The sequence below is a fragment of the Poromitra crassiceps genome (assembly GCF_964638095.1).
Source record: "Poromitra crassiceps genome assembly, chromosome: 4".
NCBI classification, from domain to species: Eukaryota; Metazoa; Chordata; class Actinopteri; order Beryciformes; family Melamphaidae; genus Poromitra; species Poromitra crassiceps.
In genome coordinates, this window is record NC_139626.1 from 63,227,888 (window position 1) to 63,240,604 (window position 12,717).

Here is a 12,717-nt window from a genome sequence, read left to right on the forward strand (position 1 = left end):
GTGTGATATTACTATGTAAACACCGAACACGCAAAAAGAACAAGGAGACTCTATTGTATCATCAGCAAAAAAAAGTTTATTGATACCATTTTCCGTTCTTTAGTTATGAGCCAGAGAAGATAGGTTGTTTTCAGCGTTTTCAGGCATTTCAAATTATAAGCTGAGATATTCAGCCTTTTGTGAAATGCAGCATTTCAAGCACATTCACTGACTCTAGATAATATTTTCTGATGTAGTGATGTGGTGTAGTTGTGTCCTGCCCTGCGTGCCCCACCCCCCTCTCCCCCCCTCAGCTGAAAACTCCTCCCCACACTAGTAACACACAGCCTCACGCACGCAGTGTCTATTTTCGGAGTGCTTTTGGTGCGCCGCCTCCCAGGCAGCGCAACATGGAGAAGCCACACGCGGACTGCAGTGAAAGGTTTGGCTTTTCAGTGTTGGCTGCTGCTTTTCTAGCGGCTAATCGTGTGGAGAAACTATGCTGACAGACAGACAGAGGCAGAAGGGCTCAGTTGTGTGCGCGGATTGACTGTGTTCGCAGCCCCCGTCAGTTGCAGCCAGAACAATCTACATGGCTCTGGGCTGCAGCATGAGCGGGTTCACTTTGATCACGGCTATTTCAGGCTGTGTATTCCTGACATTTCTGTAATCTGGAGAGCACTGTCGCCACCTAAGGGTTCTGTAAAATAGGTTATAGACCTCCAATAGCTATAATAGTTGTACAGGAGATGCGGAAGGCTTTGATCGACGTCCCACCGTCAAAAAACGCATTGGACGTCGAAAGACGTCCGTGGCACTCTACGTCACTATTTAATTGGACGTCGAAAGACGTCCATGGCACTCAATGAGTTAAGGTGAAAAAGTTACTGATTGGGGCTTTAAATAATGTCATATTATACACATAAAGTGATACATATCTGCGTAATTGATGTGTCATATGATGCATAAAGTGTATATATCCACTCTGCTGCATAACAGGTGATCTTCATTCATCTTTCTGAAGTCTTTTCCAAGCTTTCCGGCTTGTGACGTGACGTGGCGTATGGGGATATGTGGTTTCACCTAAACTGGGTTGTCAAAAGTATACACGGTGGCTGCACTAGCGTCTCCTCTGGTCGGTCGGGGCACCTCTTTGGGGGAAGTGGAACTGGGGGGAATAGCGTGATTCTCCAACGCGCTACATCCTGCCAGTCAGGTGAAAAGAAGTGGCTGGCGACTGCACATGTATTGGAGGAAGCATGTGTTAGTCTACAACTCTCCCCAGATCGGCAGAGGGGGTGGGTGGAGCAATGACCGGGACAGCAGGGGGGATGGGCCAAGTACAATTGGGGAGGAAACGGGAGGGGGAAGGGGGGGGGCGGGGGGGTTGGTTGGAATGAGAATCAAAATTAAGTAAAAAATTCAAATAAATTTTAATTACCATTTTCTCCCAATATACTGTACATCACAATATGGCTCAGGTCTGCAAAATCAAATGAATGTTGGTCCCATTGAGCTGACTGGTGATTGGGTGTGCTGAGGGGGCGGGGCTTACCGGGGTCGTGGTGCTGGGCGTTGAGCAAGGTGAGACTGCCGTCGCCCAGTGACATCACTGTGTGACCGCCCCCGTACATCATGTGACCCGCCAACGAGGAAGACGACGAGACGATGGAGCCTGGAAGAGAGACAGAGAGAGAGACAGAGAGAGAGCTTACTAAATAATTGAAGATGACTCAAAGGGATAGTTCAATTTTTTTTAAAGTCTAGCCCTATTTTCTGCTTAACAAAGATGATGTTGATTGGTAGAGGTCTTTCTCAGCACAATCCATGCTGTTCCTCATAGGAACAGCATGCGGTGGCGCAGTCGGTATCGCTGTCGCCTCACAGTCAGAAGGTCCTGAGTTCGATTCTCGCCTGGGACACTGTGAGCGCTGTGGTTGTGTCCCCCCCCATATCTTCAGTGCCTACTGCCCAGGTGGGTTATCTCGTCGTAAGGGCCTTTCTCTCTGTGTGGACTTTGCATGTTCTCCCCGTACCCCCCAGGGGGTTCCTCCGTATATAACCCCCCCACTAAAAACATGCAGAAGATCAGATCGTCATCGTCATCCGACCAGTGACGACAACATCCGAAGTTGGTCCCCGGGCGCTGGAAAGAAAAAGCGACCACTGCTCCTGGCCTGCCCCTCGGAGGAAAGGACATGCCTGGATGGGTTAAATGCAGAGGACACTTTTCACCGGCCACCGTCAACATGAGTGTGTTGTGGCAGCATGCATGTGTTGTGGTGTTCGTGTGACAATGGAGGACGGGCTTGTCCGTTACGAGAGTTTTCAGTAGCTCTGGAAAGTTGGGCAAAACCAAATGCAAGGTCAATGGGGTCACGCTCCTGTATGTACAAGCTGCCTGAGGCTCACTGAAATGTACTTTGTGTGACTGTAGGTGACATCTCAGTGAGCTTCAGTCAGCCTGTACATACAGGAGCGTGACCACATTGACCTTGTATTCGTTTTTACCCAACTTCCCAGAGCTACTATGAGGAGCAGCATGGATTGTGCTGAGAAAGAACTCTACCAATCAACATCATCATTGGTGGTAAGTAGCAAATAGGACTAGCCTTTAAGCCGTGATACCTGCTGAAACTGCCATCAGCTCAACATTAGCTTGTCCCATTTTTTTTTATGTGGAGAGGCAGCCACACCAAACTCCATTCAGAAATCTGGCAACTAAATGTGGCCTTGCTTATCGGAAAATTAAATACCGCCAGAAAATAATTTACACACCTTACGAATCGTTAAAGACGCCACTCTTCAATTCGGCATAGGCTACATCATCTCCCAAGAAGCACTTTGTGAATGTAAATTCTCATTTTTGGAAGTGGTTCACTGTGTTGCTAAACTACCTTCCAGTTCCTCCACTGTTAGAAATGTGTTAGAAATGACAAAATACACGGGAGGGGCAGACACAGATGATGGATCAGCTCCAGTTTGTGTCCCGTCTGACACCAGGGGGAACGATGCATCTGCATTTAAAAACTGGCCATGTCTGCGGATGGGAAGCCAGTGGGGTATGAGTCCTGGTCGCTGCACTAGCGCCCCCTCTGGTCGGAGGGGAGGAATAGCACCGCCTATATCAGCCCACGCTGGTTGTTGAAATTGGTTGAAATTCTCTGACCTTCTAATCCAGTGGTTCTCACAGTGGGGGTCCTTGAGGGGGTTTCAGGGTTTCCCCAGCAAAAAGGGGAATCATTATTTTTCACTATAATTTATAATAAAGTAAAACAATGACCGAATGTATGTCTGTTTTGGTCACTTTCTGTAATAAAACAACTAACAGCAAAACATCTTATCAGACGGGGGACCCTGGGACAAAACCTTAAGAGATGGGGGTCCGTGGTCTAATGTGTGTCAGTTTAGGGGTCCTTGACGTGGAAAAAGATTGAGAATCCCTGTTCTAATCCATGGAAACATTTAAAAGGGGGAGGAGGGGCTACGTTCTCACCTGTGGAGGAAGCAGGCCCCTGTTCTCACCTGTGGAAGAGGCGGGGTTATGTTCTCCCCTGTGGAGGAGTTGGGGCTATGCTCTCACCTGTGGAGGAGGCGCGGTTACGTTCTCACCTGTGGAGGAGGCGGGGTTATGGACCTCAGAGCTGTGATTGGTGGAGGCCTGTTGGCTGCTGGCCTGAACCTGGATGGTCTGCAGCTGCTGCGAGACTCCACCTCCTGACACAGACAACATGCTTTATAAGTGCCAAAGTCACACCCTCTTCCAGGTTAGGCATATGAACCAAGGGATTTTCCACCATTTTTTCCATAGACATTTTGTAAAATGCGTATAAAAAATAGTTTTACTTGATCAAATCAAGCTGTTCAGCTCAATGATATTCATCCTGTCCCCACTGCTACTATTACTATTATTAGTCCTGTTCTTATTACAGCTGCGACCGTTACTACTGATGTAGCTGTGCATTACTTTTACTACTGATGTAACTGTGCATTACTATTACTACTGATGTAACTGTGCATTACTATTACTACTGATGTAACTGTGCATTACTATTACTACTGATGTAACTGTGCATTACTATTACTACTGATGTAACTGTGCATTACTATTACTACTGATGTAACTGTGCATTACTATTAATACTGGTGTAACTGTGCATTACTATTACTACTGATGTAACTGTGCATTACTATTACTACTGATGTAACTGTGCATTACTATTACTACTGATGTAACTGTGCATTACTATTACTACTGATGTAACTGTGCATTACTATTACTACTGATATAACTGTGCATTACTATTACTACTGATGTAACTGTGCATTACTATTACTACTGATGTAACTATGCATTACTATTACTACTGATGTAACTGTGGATTACTATTAATACTGATGTAACTGTGCATTACTATTACTACTGATGTAACTGTGCATTACTATTACTACTGATGTAACTGTGCATTACTATTACTACTGATGTAACTGTGCATTACTATTACTACTGATATAACTGTGCATTACTATTACTACTGATGTAACTGTGCATTACTATTACTACTGATGTAACTGTGCATTACTATTACTACTGATGTAACTGTGCATTACTATTACTACTGATGTAACTGTGCATTACTATTACTACTGATGTAACTGTGCATTACTATTACTACTGATGTAACTGTGCATTACTATTACTACTTATGCTCTTACTTATTATAGTTGTTAATGGTATCATTATTACTGTCATTACTGTACCTCTCTCTCTCTCTCTCTCTCTCTCTCTCTCTCTCTAACCACTCATGGCAGATGAACGTCCACTAAGACTCAGGTCTGCTCATGGTTTTCTTCCCTGTTAAAGGATCTTTTTCCTGCTGCCGTCACCAAGTGCTGCTCTTGTTGGGAAATTGTTTAAATTGTCACATGACCTGTGTCACATGACCTGCAGTAAAATCACCAGTACATGTGAGAATTGTTTCAATTGTTGGGTCTGAAATAAAAAGCCTGCTCTTCTACCTGCCTTGAGATAACTTGTGATTTGGCTCTATATAAATATAAAATTGATGGATTGATTGACTGATTGATTGATGGATTGATTGATAGATAATATTTAGAATCAAAAGAGACCTCTTGAGGTACAAGTGGTATTGCAGGACGGGCAGGGGCTAGCTGTTAGCATGCTAATTTCAGCAGATATCTCTGCAGTAGCCTGGTTAAACCATCCGCTCACGTGAACTCACTCATTCTGTTTCATTCTGCAAGACCGTCTGGCCTCCAGGCCTGGGCGGGCACTTTCAGAGATTACAGCGTTCACTAGCCAATCAGGGACCTGCCTCATAGTTGACATCGTAAGCGACCAATCAGGAACGCCGCTGGCAAAACGGCTTCCTCCATAGGTTGAGGCCACGTCTCGTCATAGACGCTGGTTTAGCTGGCTCAGCCTGGCTGGGGGCGTGGTCAGGGTGGGGTAAAAACCCCCGTTCTATCCATTCAGCAAAGTTAGAATTTAGCTGATAGCCCAGCCCAGGCAGACACGATCAGGGATTTAACCACCGCAGTAAACGCACATCTGAGCAGACGTCTTGTGTTCAGCTCTAGAACCCCCAAACCTGTAGTTTAGAGCCGCAGCACCGTCTTTTGGTGAGTCAGCCCATTGAGATATATGGGCGGTTTTACCCCACTCGCGCGCCAGCCGTTTAACATTTTGTGGGCATTCCCAGACATGCGGACCGTCTCTATAGCTCTCCAGCTTTTCCTGCTCTCCCCAAAATCGCAATAAACCTTTATGGCATCCTATCACTACTGGTGTTGACAGTGTTGACAGTAATAGAAGATGCCAAATCATTCAAAACAATAAGCATTTTGCTTTTAGGAACATTGCGCCAGCGTGCGTCGCTGTTCCAAAACGTGTCAACGTGTGTCGTGACCTGGGAAACGCACATCTCATAATACAACTGTTCGCATCGCATCCCATAATAGTATGATGATACTTGGGATGCCATTGCGAACATAGATGCGAACAGGTTAAAAAGTTTAGCGTCGCCAGCGAGGGGCCCCCACCATTGCGGTCGGGGTACGTTTCCAAATCCCTCCAGGCCTGAAAAACGTTTCTAGGGGAAACACTGGAGTTCACAGATCCGGATGGTTTTAAACAGGCCAGCAACACAACACATACAGCAGATGTCTGCGTCATCACGTCACATTCTATTGTTTCATTCTAACATTTTAAATCAAAATTCTGGCGAAATCGTACACATTGCACATTCAAACAGGTGCTGCTGTCCAACACACAAGACACACGCACGCAGCGCTGCAGCAGCTGACCTGACAGAGAGACAGTGGTGGGCAGGCGAAGCAGCGTGGTGGGCTGGGGGTGCGTGGCGTGCGCAGGGCTCGAACCCACGGTGGCCTGAACGGCCAGGGGCTGGCCCTGCAGGCTGAGGGGGATGGTGTGCGTGCCGGGGGGGAGGGGGGCACCTGTGGGGGTGGGGGAGCAGAGAGGGGTCAGCCTGACACTCTTGAGCACAACACTAAGTGCATGTTCACACACCATACGCCAATCCCACGCTGAAGCCACACTCAAGCTACGCTGAACCGTTTCAGCTTCGGTTCTATTTTCCAAGCGTGCAGCGCGCAGCAGCCGACGTGCCAGGCATGAAGTCAATGCAGGTTGTGAGGGGGGGGGGGGGGGGGGGGGGGGGGGAGGGGCCGGAGGAGCAGCTCCGAGGAGCCAGGTGCTGAGGAAAGAGAGTGTTTCTGGTGTGACCGCACTCAGCTTCAGCGTGGCTTTAGCGTGTGTGGCTTTGGCGTATGGTGTGAACAAAGGGTAACTAGAGCTGCACCGATAAGAAACCAGCGTCTGTCCAACACGGCACTCTGACATGAACCAGAAACCTTTTGCGATTGTTGTGATCAAAAATGTTTGATTTTGCAGCGGCTATTCTAAAAAAAGAAAAGAAATGCAATTCATGAAGTTTTATGTGATGTTTCTGTGGTACAATTATGAGAACTGGCAAACATGTCATGTTCAAAATGAAATATTGTGGAGATTGGTTGAATTTGCATGAAATTGCAATTTCCTGGAGCGACTGCAGAAAGGTTTACTGTGGTAGTTTTTTCTTTGGTTCGTTCAGCTTCAAAACGGACCAATCACAGACAGCTAGGGATGGTAAGCAAGTCACATGACTCACAAGCAGCTTGCTGATTGGAGTAGCCGAGTGCAGTCTGAGGCGAGAAGTCAACAAGTCCAACGCTACCTGCCCACTTCACTGCTCCGTTTCTTCTTCAGTGTTGTTTAATACTGGTTGAGATTTATGGACAATATGACGGTGTTCAAAGGCTGCATTCACACATCATGAGGCAATATGAGGCACTGCGGGGAAAACGCCCACACCTCCCATTCATTTGAATGGGGGTAGTGCATTTAGGGTTGCTGGGAAAAACAAAAAAATAAAACGCAGCGGCCGTGCGGAGAAAAGCTGAAACCAAATAAGCTTTTGGGGAAACGCAACTAGGGGTGGAAATCACCATCATTATCAGTAGAAAGGAGTGTCCCTCGCCACCTCGCTGACCTGGCAGTGCTCATTCCTATCGTGCCTCGTAGTGCTCCTTCCCCTCCTCCTCTTCATCGCTCATTTCTACCGTACCTCCTTGGTTTGCGTCGAGGTCGCAGACGGGCGGACGGGCCTCGTCCGTTACGCAAGCTCGCATACGTAGCTCGGCCGTTACGTGACCTCGCCCGCAGCTCGGCCGCTGCGTAACCTCGCCTGCAGCTCGGCCGATCAAATGATCCTAGTAGAGATACTTAAAGGATGGGTTTTCCGTGGGGAATATGAATATATATTAAATCTCACGCCAGGTTTTCGAATCCGTTGAAATTTTTGAAATTGGATATTCACTGCCATGCCTATCAAGCATCTATCACATTATTTCCATGTCGCTCTGACGCAAAACGCGTCAGAGCGACACCCCCCGCCTTGCGGAAGTCGTGCACCTATGAACTACAACTGTTGTTGGCCATGGTCCCGCCTCTAGAGGTCCTCCACGCCCCACAAAAACAAAAAGGCAGCCATCTTTTTCAACCGCCTAGCCTGCTGTAGCTAATATTAGCTTCCATAGTTCCTTGCAAAGAGACCATATCTCGGGAACGGAAGCACTAATAGACACGGGACTGGCGGCATTGGAAAGATCGTCAAATTTTACATCTAGTAGTAGGTGGGTTGAAGTAACGAAATCAACGCTGAGCAATGTACCCGTTTTTACACATTTTTACAGAAAATAGTTACAACATCAGATGCGCGTAACTCCTACGAAAATGCCTTAAAATGCATGAAAATTTTTTATGAAGACATCTCCCGACATATATACTACCTGTTTACATTTGGTGCAATTTGGAGGCAATTTATTTTCGATTTATTTCTTCTTCTTTGTATCTTTTATTGTCGAAGCCTTCTTCTTCTTCTTCTTTGAGTTTTATGGCGGTTGGCAAACATATATGTGCATTACCGCCACCTACTGGAGTTTGATATCAGCCAAATGCCTGAGGGGTGGGCATGAAAACGAAGGCCACGCGAGCCCAGTGCATTGTGGGAAATGTAGTATTTCGAGTCCCCGCACCCGCACCCCCCCCCCCCCCCCCCCCCCCCCCCCCCCCCCCCCCCCCCCCCCCCCCCCCCCCCCCCCCCCCACACACAGAGTGGATTTCGGTTGATATCTCTGTGAGTAAACCACCAATTTCAAAAATTTCAACGGATTCGAAAACCTTAGGGGCGTGAGATTTAATATATATTCATATTCCCCACGGAAAACCCATCCTTTAAGTCACAATACAACATTATTGATTTTTTTTAATATATTGTGATTTATTACCTTTTTTCACCTGCAAATGATGTCCCCAAAAGGAACAAAAACTTTGCCAACACCTGTTTTATCTAATCAGATAACGACATTACGATTGAAAAGCTCATGAACACCAACCAAAGTCAGAAGAACGACTTCCCAACTCTGGAAACGGGGCCAACTGGCACCTGAATGCAGCATTTGAAAACCGCTCTTTATACAGTGCGGTTGACTATTGAATTACTGAGCTGATATTCACAGAAAGGCTTCTGTCAGCTGGAGGTTCAGTGAGACAGTCAGAGCATCACATGACAACAGAACAGGCCGTCATTAGAAATCTCTGTGTGGCTGAGATGATCGTATGGGTGCAGCTCTAACTGAAAGATTGAAGCAGCTCAACAGCTATGACAGTCAGACACCACACACACACACACGCACACACGCGAACACACACACAACACAACACAACACAGCGCGCGCACGCACGCACGCACACACACACACACACCACACACACACACACACACACACACACACACACACACAGAGTGAGGGAAGGGAATTAAACATGAGGAATCAAAATAATATGATTACAAAGGCCCAATCCCATTTCTTATTTGTAGCCATACCCCTGGCTTTTCCACTTGCCCCTCGACCTCGAGTGCCCCTGGTTTTTCCACTTGCCCCTTGACCTCGAGTGCCCCTGGCTTTCCATTTGCCCCACGACCTCGAGTGCCCCTGGTTTTTCCACTTGCCCCTCGACCTCGAGTGCCCCTGGTTTTTCCACTTGCCCCTCGACCTCGAGTGCCCCTGGCTTTTCCACTTGCCCCTCGACCTCGAGTGCCCCTGGCTTTTCCACTTGCCCCTCGACCTCGAGTGCCCCTGGCTTTTCCACTTGCCCCTCGACCTCGAGTGCCCCTGGTTTTTCCACTTGCCCCACGACCTCGAGTGCCCCTGGCTTTTCCACTTGCCCCACGACCTCGAGTGCCCCTGGCTTTTCCACTTGCCCCTCGACCTCGAGTGCCCCTGGTTTTCCACTTGCCCCACGACCTCGAGTGCCCCTGGTTTTCCACTTGCCCCTCGGAGCAGAGTTACACAGGGGTAGTGGTTGAAAATCTCCCTCACTAGCCAGAGACGCCACCAGTTTGTTGCCGGATGCCAAATCTTTTTTATCCATTTCTATTTCTATCTATTTATTTTTTATATTTTCTACCACCTAGGTTTAATAAATCATCATAATTCACAGCGGTCAAATAGGCCTCCTCAGGAATTGTACTTGTAATTAGTAATAACAAAATAACTGTTGAATCTATTTGCATATTTTCATGTCATGTCTTTATTTTCTTGCACCAAATTATGGAGATTAGTATCGATAAGAGTATGGATAAGTATCGGTAACCAGTACCGATACCGGAACCGGTATGGATAAAATCCAAACGATACCCATCCCGAATCATTGTGGCTCCGACCGGCGTCGGGAGGCAGTACACACTTGACGATTAGAATCTGTACCCCAGTATATTATACACTAATCTGTACCCCAGTATATTATACACTAATCTGTACCCCAGTATATTATACACTAATCTGTACCCCAGTATATTATACACTAATCTGTACCCCAGTATATTATACACTAATCTGTACCCCAGTATATTATACACTAATCTGTACCCCAGTATATTATACACTAATCTGTACCTCAGTATATTATACACTAATCTGTACCCCAGTATATTATACACTAATCTGTACCCCAGTATATTATACACTAATCTGTACCCCAGTATATTATACACTAATCTGTACCCCAGTATATTATACACTAATCTGTACCCCAGTATATTATACACTAATCTGTACCCCAGTATATTATACACTAATCTGTACCTCAGTATATTATACACTAATCTGTACCCCAGTATATTATACACTAATCTGTACCTCAGTATATTATACACTAATCTGTACCCCAGTATATTATACACTAATCTGTACCCCAGTATATTATACACTAATCTGTACCTCAGTATATTATACACTATCTGTACCCCAGTATATTATACACTAATCTGTACCCAGTATATTATACACTATCTGTACCCCAGTATATTATACACTAATCTGTACCTCAGTATATTATACACTAATCTGTACCCCAGTATATTATAACACTAATCTGTACCCCAGTATATTATACACTAATCTGTACCCAGTATATTATACACTAATCTGTACCCCAGTATATTATACACTAATCTGTACCCCAGTATATTATACACTAATCTGTACCCAGTATATTATACACTAATCTGTACCCCAGTATATTATACACTAATCTGTACCTCAGTATATTATACACTAATCTGTACCCCAGTATATTATACACTAATCTGTACCCCAGTATATTATACACTAATCTGTACCCCATAATCTGTACCCCAGTATATATACACTAATCTGTACCCAGTATATTATACACTAATCTGTACACCCAGTATATTATACACTAATCTGTACCCCAGTATATTATACACTAATCTGTACCCCAGTATATTATACACTAATCTTCCGTACCCCAGTATATTATACACTAATCTGTACCCAGTATATTATACACTAATCTGTACCCCAGTATATTATACACTAATCTGTACCCCCAGTATATTATACACTAATCTGTACCTCAGTATATTATACCATCATAATCTGTACCCCAGTATATTATACACTAATCTGTACCCCAGTATATTATACACTAATCTGTACCCCAATTACACTAATCTGTACCCCAGTATATTATACACTAATCTGTACCCCAGTTATATTATACACTAATCTGTACCCCAGTATATTATACACTAATCTGTACCCCAGTATATTATACACTAATCTGTACCCCAGTATATTATACACTAATCTGTACCCAGTATATTATACACTAATCTGTACCCCAGTATATTATACACTAATCTGTACCCCAGTATATTATACACTAATCTGTACCCCAGTACATTATACACTAAATCTGTACCCCAGTATATTATACACTAATCTGTACCCCAGTATATTATACACTATCTGTACCCAGTATATTATACACTAATCTGTACACCAGTATATTAACACTAATCTGTAACCCAGTATATTATACACTAATCTGTACCCCCAGTATATTATACACACTATCTGTACCCCCAGTATATTATACACTAATCTGTACCCAGTATATTATACACTATATCTGTACCCCAGTATATTATACACTAATCTGTACCCCAGTATATTATACACTAATCTGTACCCCAGTATATTATACACTAATCTGTACCCCAGTATATTATACACTAATCTGTACCCCAGTATATTATACACTAATCTGTACCCCAGTATATATAGACTAATCTGTACCCCAGTATATTATACACTAATCTGTACCCCCAGTATATTATACACTAATCTGTACCTCCAGTATATTATACACTAATCTGTACCCAGTATATTATAACACTAATCTGTACCCCAGTATATTATACACTAATCTGTACCCCAGTATATTATACACTAATCTGTACCTCCAGTATATTATACACTAATCTGTACCCCAGTATATTATACACTAATCTGTACCCCAGTATATTATACACTAACTGTACCCAGTATATTATACACTAATCTGTACCCAGTATATTATACACTAATCTGTACCCCAGTATATTATACACTAATCTGTACCCCAAGTATATTATACACTAATCTGTACCCCCAGTTATTATACACTAATCCTGTACCACCATCCTATAATATACACTAATCTGTACCATACACTAATCTGTACCTCAGTATATTATACACTAATCTGTACCCCAGTATATTATACACTAATCTGTACCCCAG

At 44.6% G+C, this 12,717-nt stretch overlaps 1 protein-coding gene across 1 annotated transcript in view; it reads right to left on the reverse strand.

Annotated features, from left to right (window-relative positions):
* LOC310775896 (serum response factor-like) overlaps positions 1-12,717 on the reverse strand; it is a gene marked incomplete at its 5' end in the record, with an annotated part of 40,457 nt that overhangs the window by 7,739 nt on the left and 20,001 nt on the right. The window contains 3 exons of the mRNA XM_083636020.1: positions 1,535-1,654; positions 3,592-3,696; positions 6,307-6,459. Coding sequence (XP_083492146.1) covers positions 1,535-1,654; positions 3,592-3,696; positions 6,307-6,459 — 378 coding nt within the window. The remainder of the gene's footprint in view (positions 1-1,534; positions 1,655-3,591; positions 3,697-6,306; positions 6,460-12,717) is intronic.